Source organism: Octodon degus, unplaced genomic scaffold, assembly GCF_000260255.1.
Source record: "Octodon degus isolate 3935 unplaced genomic scaffold, OctDeg1.0 scaffold00012, whole genome shotgun sequence".
Classification (NCBI taxonomy): Eukaryota; Metazoa; Chordata; class Mammalia; order Rodentia; family Octodontidae; genus Octodon; species Octodon degus.
Window position 1 is genome coordinate 10,416,108 of NW_004524588.1, and position 14,099 is coordinate 10,430,206.

General features: G+C 40.6%; 1 protein-coding gene across 8 annotated transcripts in view; it reads left to right on the forward strand.

Annotated features, from left to right (window-relative positions):
• Window positions 1–14,099, forward strand: part of Plekha5 (pleckstrin homology domain containing A5) — a 253,614-nt gene that overhangs the window by 186,028 nt on the left and 53,487 nt on the right. For 7 of the 8 annotated variants that reach the window (XM_023709527.1, XM_023709526.1, XM_023709529.1 and 4 more), the window contains 2 exons: window positions 1,330–1,795; window positions 4,680–4,763. In XM_023709527.1, coding sequence (XP_023565295.1) covers window positions 1,330–1,795; window positions 4,680–4,763 — 550 coding nt within the window. Of the gene's footprint in view, window positions 1–1,329; window positions 1,796–4,679; window positions 4,764–7,646; window positions 7,767–8,544; window positions 8,599–14,099 lie in introns of all 8 variants that reach the window. The other variant, XM_023709532.1, reaches the window with a different exon arrangement.

Consider the following 14,099-nt stretch of genomic DNA (forward strand, 5'->3'; position numbering starts at 1 on the left):
TTTTGTCGGTACCGGGGATTAAACTCAGGGCCTTGCACTTGCCAGGCAAGTGCTTATTCTACTGAGCTATCTCCCCAACCCATGTAAAATTTTTAATTGACTTAAAAAAATCCTTTTCATGTAAAATATTTGATCTAGTGTGAATTTTGAAATTGAGTACTTTTATAAATGTGATTTTAAACTGCACATGGTAGCACATACCTATAATCCTGGCACTTAGGAGACTTAGACAGGAGGATCATTTAGTTCAAGGCCATCTGAACTACATAACAAACCATCTCAATCAATATTTTTTTAAAAATAATAAACTGAAATTTTATCCTTTAAGTTAGGAAATTGCAGTCTTCTCTGTGTAGTAATATGCGACAGTGTATCCCATTTCAAGTTTGCATTTTAGGGAGATTATGTATTGCTATGTATCTAATGTATATGGAGAATTTTAAAAGCTCCACTCAAAACACTGATCCCATCATGCAGTGGAACAGTAATTACTATAATGGAAGCGGTGCAGAATTCCTGAGGTTGTAGTTATGGCTGAAACATTGCCATGGTTAAGTGTTTTGTCTTTAAAAAGATTTGAGCTTTAGCGTCCAGTCACTTTTGGTTTTCAAGTTAGAACTAGTTGTGTAGACGCTCTTCCTTGAAGCTACCAACACTGCTGCGTGCTGCAGGTAGGCACCCGCGCTGTGCAAGGGGGAGCGCCCCGCAGGGGCCCAGCACCTGGAGTGTCGCAGGCGCCTCTGCTTCCGTCCTGGCAGAGCGGCTGCGACAGCGCACGAGCGGTTTATTGACGTAAAGGCAAGGATGAGTACAGGTTCGTGAGCTGCTCTTGGACATTCTTGTTGTCCAGATGAAGTATAACAAGCACGCCTTAAGCCACAATAAATGTTGTGAAATAGCCTCTTATGTAATAGCCATTGATACTATTGACTTGATTTGTTAAATTTATCAAACTGAATATCATATTTAAATCTGTTAATAACCTATACCTTGTAGACTCTTCTTTTTTTTTTTTTTTGTTATTGTTTTTCCTAGTCCTGAAGATTAAGGTCGGGGCCTTACACACTCCAGTTAATCACTGTACCCCTAAAGCATATCCCTAGCCCAATATTTGCATCCTTTAAAAATACATCCTAGGGCTGGGGGATGTAGCATAGCACCTGCCTGGCAGGCTCAAGGTCCTGAGTTCAATTTCTGGTACCAAAAAAGAAACTAAAAATACATCCTGATACATGTTTTATTTACAAGCAGAAAAGAAATGTACTATAATTTAGAATTCAGGAACAGCTCTCTCCCTCATTTTTACATTGCAGTTATTTTTTATTTCAGAGTGATTTCTTACCAAACTCTACCAAGAAATATGCCAAGCCACAGAGCCCAGGTTGTGGCCCGCTACCCAGAAGGCTACCGAACTCTCCCCAGGAACAGCAAGACCAGGCCAGAAAGCATCTGCGGCCTGGCCCCTTCCAGCCACGACAAGGTGGGAGGGCCCACAGCAGAAGAGAAGCGGAGGTCCGTGAGGGATGACACCATGTGGCAGCTCTACGAGTGGCAGCAGCGACAGTTCTACAGCAAGCAGAGCACCCTCCCTCGACACAGCTCCCTGAGCAGCCCTAAAGGCACAGTTACCATCTCCGACCAGACGATGCACTCTATTCCCACGTCACCTTCCCATGGGTCCATTGCCGCCTACCAGGGGTACTCCCCGCAGCGGACGTACAGATCCGAGGTGACCTCACCCATCCAGAGAGGAGATGTGACCATAGACCGCAGGCACAGGGCTCACTACCCCAAGGTAAGGCGCAGGGTGTTCTTTCAGTTGTGGGTCAGACAAGAGAACAGGAAGGAAAGCAAGGCTACTATTTGTGTTTCAAAAATTAAGAGCTATGTAGTATAAAGTCTCATGTAGAAAGCCTCAATTTGAGCTGCTTCATCTCTGAGGAGCATAGAAATAGTTGCTTTGAGCACACGTGATATGCTGTCTTCTGCTTGGCAGCGTGTCTCCTCAGCTCTCCTTGGAGGCTAGGCCCACACAGATTGCCCCTTGCACGTTCCATGTGCCATTTCCTGGCTTATGTGCAGTCTTATATCAGGCCCATCCTGTTGTTTACTGGAAAGAAAATGCTAATTTCGTCTTCTAAACAGGTAGCTACAGGGCATATTGAGATCTCCATATGTACCCAACTCAGTATTAGAATCCAGCACTGCCTGATGAATATGAAGACATAAAAAAACAAAGACGCAGTCCAGAGCTCAGCCACTCAGGAGCCTAGAGCACCAGCTGCGTTCAGGAATTGAAGGCCAGCCCAGGAGGCGTGGCAGGATCTGGGGGACAAGGGTAACCAAGAGTCAAACTCGGGACCTTGCGCTTGCCAGGCGGGCACTTGTGCCCCGACGCAGGATTTCCAAAATTAAGACACAAGTAAAGGTCCTAGTTCATAGTGCCAGGGGTCAGTCCAGGATCTCACGTGCCAGGCTGAGTGACGCCGCACACGGAGCTGCGTCGTGCTTTCATTTGTACTTGATGTTAGTTGCTTAGTAGATTATTTGACTTGAGGGCTTTGTATTGGTCACCTTTGCAGAATAGTAAAGCAGTTGTTTTGTTCAGCAAGGTAATGTCATTTGTTTTTAATCATAAAGAATTTCTTGCTATAATTTTTATAATCTTTCAAATGTACCTTCTTCTTGACAAGATGAGTCCTTTACCTGCATTATTATGCAAAGCATTTGCCTGATAATTTTATAAATAAGCATTTGTTGAAGATCCATAAATCAGGAGTTTTCTTTAAAAAAAAAAAAAAAAGTTTTATTTTGCCTCACTGACAAAAACTTCACTTTGAACTCTATTGTAACCGGGTTCAGTATTTTATCACTTTATACATCCTAAGTTGTGATTGACAAAAGTAACAACAAAAAGAGTGACTATAGAACCAGGCATGGTTGTCCACCACTATAATCCCAGCACTCAGGAGGCTGAGGCAGGAGGATCATTGTGAGTCTGAGGCCAGCCTGAATTACAAAATAAAAATAACTTTATTAGAGCTAGAGAGATAGCTCAATGGAATAAGCACCTGACTGGCAAGTGCAAGGACCCAGGTTCGATGCCCAGTACCGCATGCTATGCCAGTCCCAAAACTGGGTGTGGTGGCTCATGCCTATAATCCCAGTGCTAGGGGAGGCTGAAACAGAAGAATCGCTTGAGTCTGAGCTGCTAGTGAGACCCTGTACCAAATAAATTTTTAAAAAATTTTTAATTTAAATAAAAATACCTATTGAATCTTAGCTTTTCGTTACATGCCAGGTTTTAATACTACATTTGATGAAATGTGAGTGTGTATAAAGCATTTCTCTTGCATACCAGAGTACCCTAGGTTGTCTCAGGAAACTGACAGTTTGAGTTGACACTGAACTAGCTCCTGTGAGGAATACCGTATCTACGGGGCTGGGGAGATGGCTCAGTAGAATAAGTGCTTCCCTGGCAAGCACAAGGCCCCGAGTTCAATACCCGGTTCCACCAAAAAGCCAAACAGAAACAACAACAAAAATACCGTATCTACTGGAAGGAACAAAAGACAGTGTGTTTATTAAGACTTGGTGTTTGACAGAATACTCTCTGAAAGTGAATGTAAGCCCATTGTCACTTTGAAGAAAACAGCTGGCACTAGCAACCCTTTTTGCTATCGTTGACCAAAACATGGCAACACTGGCAATGTTGCGTAACTCCCAAGACTGTCCAAATGGCCAGTGCTTCATGTGACTGAATCATGCGCAGGCAGGAGATTGAAGTGCACGTACACTAACGAGTGCCAGCAGCTCACTGCTGTGGATTCAGACGATCTCTTGCTGGAAGCATGTGAAGAAATTCTCCCTGCCAGGCATGGGGGCGCACGGCTCCAGGAGGATCACTGGGAAGCCGAAGCCAGCCTGGGCTTCATAGTGCCTTCAAGGCCAGCCTGAGCTACGCAGGGAGACGCTGTCCCCCACTCAGAGAAAAACAAAAAAAGAGAGAGATCATCACAATAAATTGAACCCAGAAGCAGATATGAGATTCCAGCAGTGATTGTGATCTATAAAACAAGCATAATCCTGTGATTGAATTTTCTTTTTAAGAATATAAAGTGGTCAGGGCCAGAACGCATGGGCCAGGGTTCAATCCCTGGCCTACTGTGCGGGCCCCACCCATGGGGCGCACTGAGACACAGAGGAGACTGGGTGTGGTGGCCCACCCTTGTAATCCCAGCGTTTGGGAGGCTGAAAACAGGAGAATCACTATGAGTCTGATCTACATAGTGAGATTCTGTAGACCTGTCCTAAATACAGAAAATAAATAAATAAATAAATAAATGGACCAGGGAGATAGCTCAGACGCATAAGTGACTGCCTGACAAACATAAGGTCCTGAGTTCAATCCCTGGTACTGCCAAAAAATAAAAAATAAGAATATAAAGTGGTCTTGAGACCAAAAAGTTTGAGAGTCACTGAGCCACACTGCATACATTACTCTGCTTAGCAGCATCTGTGCTTTCATCAAACAAGAAATGCTCGTGCTTTCTTTCATGAGCAATAGCATCCATCGTTCAGTGGTGTTGCGTACTGTGAATCTGGGATTTCTCATCACTGTACTGACAAAAGGGAGCAGAGCCATCTCACAGAACTGCATTGTGCTTTTGCCTCCTTAGCACGTCTATGTACCTGACAGAAGGTCTGTTCCCGCCAGCCTGAACTTGCAGTCTGTCAGTCCACAGAGCCTCCAAGGCAAAACGGTGAGTGTGGTGTCCTTCTTTGCCAGTCTGCTTAATTTGGCACCCACAAAGGCAAATGTCTGACCCAGCTTTTAGGTTTAATTGTTCCAGATGTCTCCGAAAGAAAAACCATTACAGCTTTGTGGAAGAGACTTCTTATCAGAAGAATTTGGATTCATGTTGCCCTTTTAGTGTCTTAGGAGATACTTTTCCTTAAATGTCTCACTCACTAAATAAAATATTTCACTTTAGAGCTGGGTGTGGTGATACATGCCTGTAATCTCAGCACTTAGGAGACTGAGGCAGGAGGATCACCATGAGTTTGAAGCCAGCCTAGGCTCCATAAGCAAGTTTAAAGCCAGCCTGAACTACATAGCTAGGCCCTGATATAAAACAAACAAACAAACAAAAATCTCATTTTAAAATTTACTGTGTAACTTAGTTGGGTTTCTTTAATTTGTAATGCTTAAAGCAGAAATTAAGCCAGGGAGATAGTTCAGTGGCACGATACCTGCCTGGCAGGTACCAGTCCTGAGTTTGATTTCCAGTACTGAAAGAACACCCAGAAATTAGATTAATGATATTACTGGAACAAATCCAGCAAGCAGCTATTTGTAAGTCAAACTACAGAAATACTAATGACTTTGTCTTGTGGATTTTTATATAAATTATCTACTGTAGAGCCAAAATAAACATATTTACATATTTGTACAGAGCAAGAAAGGCTACAAAGATCTTGTGTCAAGCTGGCTGTGGTGGCACACACCTGTAATCCCAGCACTTAGGAGACTGAGACAGGAGGATTGGCAAGAGTTCCAGGCCAGCCAGACATACAAAGTGAATTCAAGGCCAGCCTGGACTATACAGTGAGGCCATGTCTCAAAAAAAAAATCCTGGTTCAAAGTTTTTTTTCCATTTATCATTTTATCGTCACTGTTCTATTCAATTGGGATGAAATTTAATACCAGGACACTGCTGTATTTTGAGTCAAAAAGATGACTTCAGAATTCCAGTTTCTATTCATATCACTCTCTCATCAGAGGAGCTGATTGTTTTATTGACAGTCACAACTTCTGTGAAGATATGATTTGGGCACCATCAACTTGCTCGTTATTTAAAATTATCTTCCTGCAATAATCAAAACAGATTCAATTTGTATATATTTTATAACCATGGTCTGAGTTCACCTTTTGCATGTTTAGATGTAAGAAAATTGTTCCTGGCTTTAAACTACTTGCAGTTTTTGTATTAAAGATTATGGATACTGTTTGATTAAAACAGAAATTTTAACCATTGTAATTTATAAGCATTGGGTCATTGCTCTGCCAAACAGGAGTCTATACAGTAAATGCTCAGTACAGTATGAGGTTATTTTCTTTTCTGCCTTGCTCCCTCTAGTGGATATTCAGGATACAGTCTGTTTACTGCCTACTTTTCCTGCAGCCAGATGTGCATCTTTTTATTTGGCCTCAAAATTTAAATAGCAAAGTTACTGGTACCTTTCATCCTTTTGAAACTGTCTTTATCTTCTTACCTCCACATATAATGAACCAGAGTTTCAAGATGTCTTCTCTTGGTATCTCTGTCATCTAGAATGCTGGGTCTCCTAGTGTAACCCCGGCTACACCCCACCACGCCCCTAGCAGGACCTCAGGAGTGAGGCCTGACAGGCATGAGATGTGGCTGCCCTAGAATGAGATCACAGGATGATACTGGCCTCAGAGCAAAGAGGCTTTTTCTTTTTTCATTTGTGTAGTTTCTTCTTTAGTCACGTGCACACTAAACATCTTTTGAACGTTTCATATAAAAGACTATTGTATCACCACTATAGATAATGAGTTTTATGTAAGGAATCCAATAGTGGCTGTCATTTATTTTCACTGACACTTCTTGTCTGAGGGCAATAATTTTTAATGTGACTTCTAATAACAGTGAAAATGGTTTAAAGATTTGTATAGAAAATAAAGAGCACCAGCAACTTCACAGAAGAACACTGAATGCAAGCAGAGCAAAGAAGCCTCAGGAACAATCTTGACCTGGAATTTCAAGTAGTAAATGGTAGCTCTACAATCAGATTTCCATCACAACAAAGCTCAGAAAATCATCAAGTAATACTTTATGGGCTATCAGACTATCCATGTGTATACTCTACTGCATTTCTAACAAGCAAAAATATATCAGATTGGCCTGCTAAGGAATTTCATCCATGGCTGAAACTTTTTTTCTCCTTAGGGATCCTATGAACCAATCAGGAATCAAAAACTCTCTGCTTTTCCAGAATATGGAAAAAGGGTTATGCACCCTTAGAACCTCCCTTTTTTTCCTTACAGAATAAAATTACTATTTTGATCACTAAAATGCTGTGAAAGCATGGATGGTGAAATTATAAAATATAACCTGGAAGTAATTGATAGGGCCTGGTATTGAGTTTGATAATGTGCCACTATTCCAGTTGTGCATGAATTTTAATTCTTTTTAGTTGCCTTCTGTTATCTTAAAATAGTATGTTGGACCTATAAGTATTGTTCTATTGCTAGAGAAGTCTTAAGTAAAACTTTTTAATCATCTTGATGAAAATACTTTGTATGATAATCTTAGCAGCTTATCTGTGTAAACTATTATAATGGCATTGTGCTTTTTTAGACTTAACATTTGAATAATCTTTCATGAGTTCTAAGAAAATGACTTAATATGCTGTTGTTTTGCTGTAAAGTAACACTGTTCCTTCTATTTCTCTAGATATCTATGCATTTATGTAGGACCTATCATCATAGTGTCTAGGCACTATGTTTGATGTCAACCATAAGAGGAAACTTGCCAAGAAATCTTGGTTTAATATCTGTCACTTAAGACAACAATTAATCTGTTTTCCACTGTTTGGATTCTTAAATTGTACTCCTTCAGCCAGAGGAGCTTACGCTGCTGCTAATAAAGCTGAGACGGCAGCAGGCGGAACTGAGTAGTATCCGGGAGCATACGTTAGCACAGCTCATGCAGCTCAAACTTGAGGCCCACAGCCCAAAGGTCAGCTATGAAGACTTTTTGTCTGTGTCACACCATTGTCACTTATTTTGAGCCACTCATCAATCAGTATAATCAGTGCCATGTACCATCATGGAAGTGACAGCATTACGATCACCTATTGACCCTTTGAGAACTCAACTTGTGTGTTGCTTAAAAAAAAAATACACATAGGATGCATTTCTTTTTGCCTTCCACTCAGCCAGTCAATTTTTGGTCTTGAGTGCAGAAATCCACACGAATTTCAAAATAGTATTATTAAATTAATATGGTGACTGCCACATCTGTTAGAATAGATACAGAGAATTCCAACAGGTTCCAATAAAGTAATGTTGAAAATTCATTCCTAATGCCACCTTTTAAATGTCAGAAGGTAATTATAAGATAAGTCTTGTGTTCTTGATGAAAAATGAACACATGCAAACTTTTCTCAAAGGGTGTAATAGCCTCTGATCATGTGGGAAGCATCCTGAGAAGAGGATGGTCTCACAGAAAGGAAGTAGCATGGAGAGCTCTAATATTCCCTCTGCCAAAGCCATTTGAAGAATTTTTCTGCTTAATGGTTCCATCTATCTGTCTACTTAATTTCCTACAAAACTAAATATAGTTTCGTAACACTTGTCCTCCGTACCATTTACAGAGGAGCATGTGTGTGAAAGTTACTGTGTACTGTGATAAAATACTTTGTAGTAAGCTACTGTTTGTCTTATTTTAAAATTGACCTTTTTATGAATTCTGCACCCTGTTTCTCTGTCCTTTTTCCTTGATTGGTGCCTACTAGAATGAAATTCTTTCACATCATCTTCAAAGGAACACCATATATTTGGATCACCAGGTGGGAGTTGTAGAATTTTCTTACTATAATACTTAAAGAACTTCTCAAATGTAGCACAGGCTTTCAGGCTACCCAGATATTTTAGTCATTTAATTAGTAGCATACTTTCCACAAGCAGCTCACTAAGAAACCCCAAGCAAGGGAACCCAGGTATTCCACAATGAGCAGGAAGACTGGATAGTGGTGGCGGTCAGAAGGATCAAAACGCTGAGCGTCTTGGTTCTTGGTCCATCCTTCTCTTCACCCCACAGCAGATGCCTGCTCGTTGGGCCACTGTCAGCTGGCGGCCTAGGTGAAGGAGCAGACAGAGTGGGGCTTGGCTCGTCCTGGGAGGGGCAGTGTGCTGTGGCCCTAGAGGGCGGCACACAGAGGGCAGATGTCTCCAGTTGCCTGTCCTGGTTTCCTGTTTGTTGTCCCCTCCTCAGCTATGCCACCTGGTGCCCACTGTGGAGTTCCCTTGTGATGGCCAAGCATGGCTGCTGGGGGGGCGTCTCCATGTGAAGGCAGCAGTGAGCAGGGCCCGACAAGCGCAGGTCTTAGCTTATGGGAACACCGGGTTGATATGTAATGGATGTTCTTTGTTATTAATGCAGTTTCTTCTGTTAGTGCTTTTTTCATATAAGTTAAGTTAAACCTTATAGTAATTGCCCGGCCTTGAATATTTTATCAAATTAAAGGAGTTACTATGGAAACTGCTATAAAACAAACACTCGTTTATATTTGCCTATTTTGGAAACAAAGTAATAATGTATAGCTTTACAAATTAGTTCTGTTTAAAGAGGTGGTTTACACTAAGATAACCCTTGAAAGGTGTTAAGTCAGCCAGGTATGGTGGCAAAAGAGAGTAATCCCAGCTACTCAGACTGAGGCAGGAAAACCACAAGTACAGGGCCATCCTGGGCAACTTAGTGATACCCTGTCTGCAAAAAAAAAAAAAAAAAAAAGTGGCAGTGGATGTAGCTTAGCATTCCCAGGGCTCAACTCAAAAAATAAATAAGTACAAGGACAGGAAATAGTAAATCACTTTTTTATTTTCTTAATTTGCAATAAAAAGTTTTCATCATGATTGTGCCCGTTGGAATGCTTTAGAAGTCTGCATTTCATGTATCCCAGACTCAGTCCTGGGATGGATGCTATTTAAATTCAACTATTATATAATATTTACTTTAAAGCAGTCTAATAAGGACAAGTAGTGTAATTAATAGATAAATACCTGTGGATTTGCCATAATTTATTACCGACTGCAGTGAAGTCGCCAATGCAATTACAGAACTTAGCAGACCATGACGGACAGGTGAATGGAGTGGACACGGCACCCTGGGCCGGGCTGCCGCGCCCAGCCCTCCTCCGCTGAGGCTGTCTCCTGCCTCCCTGCTCCCGTTCAGTGCTCCATGCTGGGGGTCAGCATTGCTGTTCTCTGTTCGCCCCACACGTCAGCCAGACTTTCCTTACATTGCATCCTGAGGCAACTACAGTTTTTCTCTTATAAATATTATGACAGAATGATTACAAAATTGAATTGCTTACGATATCACGCATTAAAATAAGACTTTCTGGGAGCAAAAAATTGGACTATTTTTAGATAATTAAATAGTATAATATATGAAAACAAGGGAGAAGTTTTGCCCAAAAATCCAGATATATCTAACTGTATATAACCTTAGGTTACTGAAAGAAAATCCCCCTCTCTTTTAAAATTTATTTTCAGTCCTGGGGTTTGAACCCAGTACCTTCTCACCAAACTAAACTACATCTGAAGCCTTTTTTTTGGGGGGGTGGGGGGGAACAGGCTCTCAAAAGTTGCATAAGTTTACCTAACTTGTGATTCCCCCTGCCTCAGCCTCCCAGAGTGCTGGGATTACAGACATGAAAAAATCTCTCATTATATAGATATTCTAAAATGTTTATGGCTTCTGATAATTGCATTTAATAGAAAATAAAATTTACTTTAGAACTCTTTTTTATACCAGTTGCCATGCTATTAAGTTATATAAAAATAATTCTTGATAATTTTAACATTTACTGGAATATTTTATTTAAGGTAAGACATTTCCAGCTTTTAGTCTTGTTACTGCCAACAATCTATTTCAGATTACCAGGTCTTTTTTTTAAGGCATTATTGGTTGCCTGGATTTATAAATTGATTCATCAATTTTATATAACCACAGATTGAAGGTGGATTCTAAAATGTTGAAGAGGAAAAGGTTCTGGTTATATGTTATATATCACACCAAGTGAACATGCACTAATGAATTGCTGTCAGCAGTTACTCTCCTTACCCCAATAAATTACAATAATCTAAGACAACAGAACACAACCTTCCCACTATCCCATGTCACACACCACAGACATCCTAAGAAAGATGTTTGTTGATGTGCATTCTATTAATCTGTCACTGTTATGAGAACTAAACCAAAGGGCAGTCTCTGATTTGCTTCAAGAGGTAAATTAACTTTAAATAAGAATGAAAATGCCTGATTAGAAATATTTAATACATATTAAGTGCTCATTACATATAACGAGCCATATATAGTAAGTTGGTTTCTCAACATCAGCACCTACAGTCATATCTGCTAACTATATGGTAAAATTTGTTTTAGTACACTTTAGTGAACTATTCCAAGTCTATATTTATTAATGCTAGCCCAGGTTTTTCTCTTGTGCATTTTATGATCAAAAAGCCCCAAGTAGACTCTTGACTATGCAAGAAGCATAACTATACATTTATGTACCTCATTCAGGTTCTGTGTACAAGATAAGTTCACACATAATACATCAAGAACTTATTCTCTCTCATTCCCTTGAGTTGTCACTGAGTATCAGAGAAACTTTTGGTTATGGATAATGAAGCTTGCCAGCTTCATCCTAAAATACATCTGCTGAATGGATTTAATGTTTATTAGCGTTTCCGTGCTTATTATTCTGCCTAACAAAATAGAAAATGTCCCATAGCTCTGTACTTGTCAGGAAGTGGTGAGTTTTCAGACGTCGCTGCTGTCCTTTGAAAGTGCCATCTTGCTGGTGTTCATCTTATAAGGCAAAGAGAAAATCTTGAAAACCTTTTTCTTCTCAAAATGGAGCAAGTTGAAAGTGAATATAGAACTCTGTGGCCCTGCTGAGCAAGCATTTTAGGATTAGGAATTCTGAAGGATTCCAGAAGTCAAATAAGGCATTTTGTTTGAAATAACGGGTTTCCATAGGCGCTTACTGTGGCCAGACCATCTGATGATACTCAGTTGTAAGACCCAGAAAGAACATAAAATTATTTTGGCTCCTGTAATCTCTTGGTTGTTTTTAATAGCACTCTTGATCATCAGGAATCCCAAACCCCACCATAAAAGGCTCTATTTGAAGACAAGGCTGTATCATACAGCCTAGCCACATTGGGGAAAACATTGCACAAAAAAAATGTGTTCAGAGTGCCAGCCCTGGTTGGGAACGTACGTGTTTTCCTCAACAGAGACTTCAAGTTTCTCGGTGCTGGCATTTGTTAGGACTTCCCCCAGTGCCTAGCTCTTGGCTTCTGTAACCTGGACCTTGCTAGGACTCACTGGGCCAGGCAAAGGGATGAAGTTGGAGTTTTATATGCTAGACTGGGTGCTAAAGAGAGCAGCTAGACAGGGGAAGAGCTAGAGCTTTTTGATTAGTCATGAAAGGGTATCATTGGAATGAAGATGTGGCACCCAGTATGGTGGCACACACTGTAATTCCAGAACTTAGGAGGCTGAGGCAAGAGGATTGCCGAGAGTTCAAAGCCAGCCTGAGCTACATAGTGAGGCCATGTCTCAAAAAAAAGAACATTTTCCTGTCCCTCTGTATTTCTCTTCCCCGTGTTCTTCCTGCTGTTTGTTTCCTTCTCTTTTCCTCCTTGCTTTCCTTGTTAATGTTTGGAGAGCAGTCAGGAAACACTCGGGAGTTTGGGGCTTCTCTTTTTCCCTCACAGCTCTACTAGCTGTCGGGAGGCAGTGGTAGCAGAAGGTGCAGCACTCGGAACTGTGACTGCCAAGGAGGCAGAGAAGCCGGGGCCCAGAGACTCTGAGCTGTGCCTCACATGCCTTTGGTGAGCATGCGGCCCCACCCAGCTCTCCCTGAATTAGAGTGCTGACACCAGTGGCTGCCTGCCAGCTGTCACCGAAACACAGTAAGTTTTCCCCGACAGAGCAGCTTGCAGTAATACAACTGCAGCACCCCAGCGCAAGCATAGCTCTGTGTTCCTTGTTGCACAAAACTAAGGTTATGATGAGTCAATAGCTAAATCCTTCTATCATATTTTCAGTGTACATTTTTTAAAGAAAGTAAATAATCTAATGCTTTGGGAAAGGGTAAGGAAATCATTTTTATTTCATACTATTCCTAACACATTTTGAATAAGCTATGCTTTCTAATTTTCAAGTATTGTATAGTCATATTTAAATATTATGATACAATTTTTTTTATAAACACCACTACTCTATGAGCTGTACTGTAAATGTCCTGGTGACTTTTGAACACAGTCAGCTATTGTGTCGTAGGTTCCTGGGAACTTTTCCTCATCAGTATGTTTTCTGTATCTTCAAGAAATAGCTGTGGGGAAAATCTATACAGACAGGAACTCCGACCACTTTTAAACATACTTATGCCAAGGCAAATGCAAGAAAGACACTATTAACTGGTCCTATGTAATTGGTACTGAAACTATTCAAGTGTTGTTCTTTGTGTTCGTGAAGGACAGCTTCTCTGTAAAAATGAGACACTACCAGATGACTGGAAAGATGCGTGACACCATTCACTGTTCCTGACAGCTCGGCAGCTTCATTCTTTTGAGCTGTTAGGCAAGACCCCATTTTCCCTAATAGTTCAAGGAGTCCTGGAGCTTCTCTTTCTGGGGATGATTGAGAACTAGAAGAGGTAATGGTTGTGAGGAACATAGAACAGATATTTGTTTTTGTTTTTCCATTATATAGATTTATTTAAATAATCTCTTATTTTTGAATACTTTTGCTGCAGATGGATAAGGTTTTTTTATTTTAAAGAAGAAAAAGCAAAAACAAGCATAAAAACAAAGCATCTTAAAAGAGATTATAAAGAGCAGAATTTTTCATAATTTCCAATATCCTATGAATTGTAAGATACATCATTAACTTAAATAAGAAATTTAAATAAAGAAGTATAAGAAACACTGTATCAAGCATATATTTAAATCAGGTGTGGTGGCATATGCCTGTAAATCCCAGCACTTGGGAGGCAGAGGCAGGAGAACTGCTGAGTTGGAGGCCTACCTGGCATACATAATAAGTTCAAGGCCAGCCCGAACTACACAGAGAGACTCAAAAAATAAAAGCAAAAAGTAAAAAACAAAACAAAAATAAATTTTATATAATGGAATGCTACTCAGCCATAAAAATGATAAAATGGAGTCTTTTATACTTAAATGGGGCTGGCGAGATGGCTCAGTGGTCTAAAGCACCTACTTGGAACAAGCTTGGCAGAGTACAAGGACCACGGTTCAATCCCCCAGCACC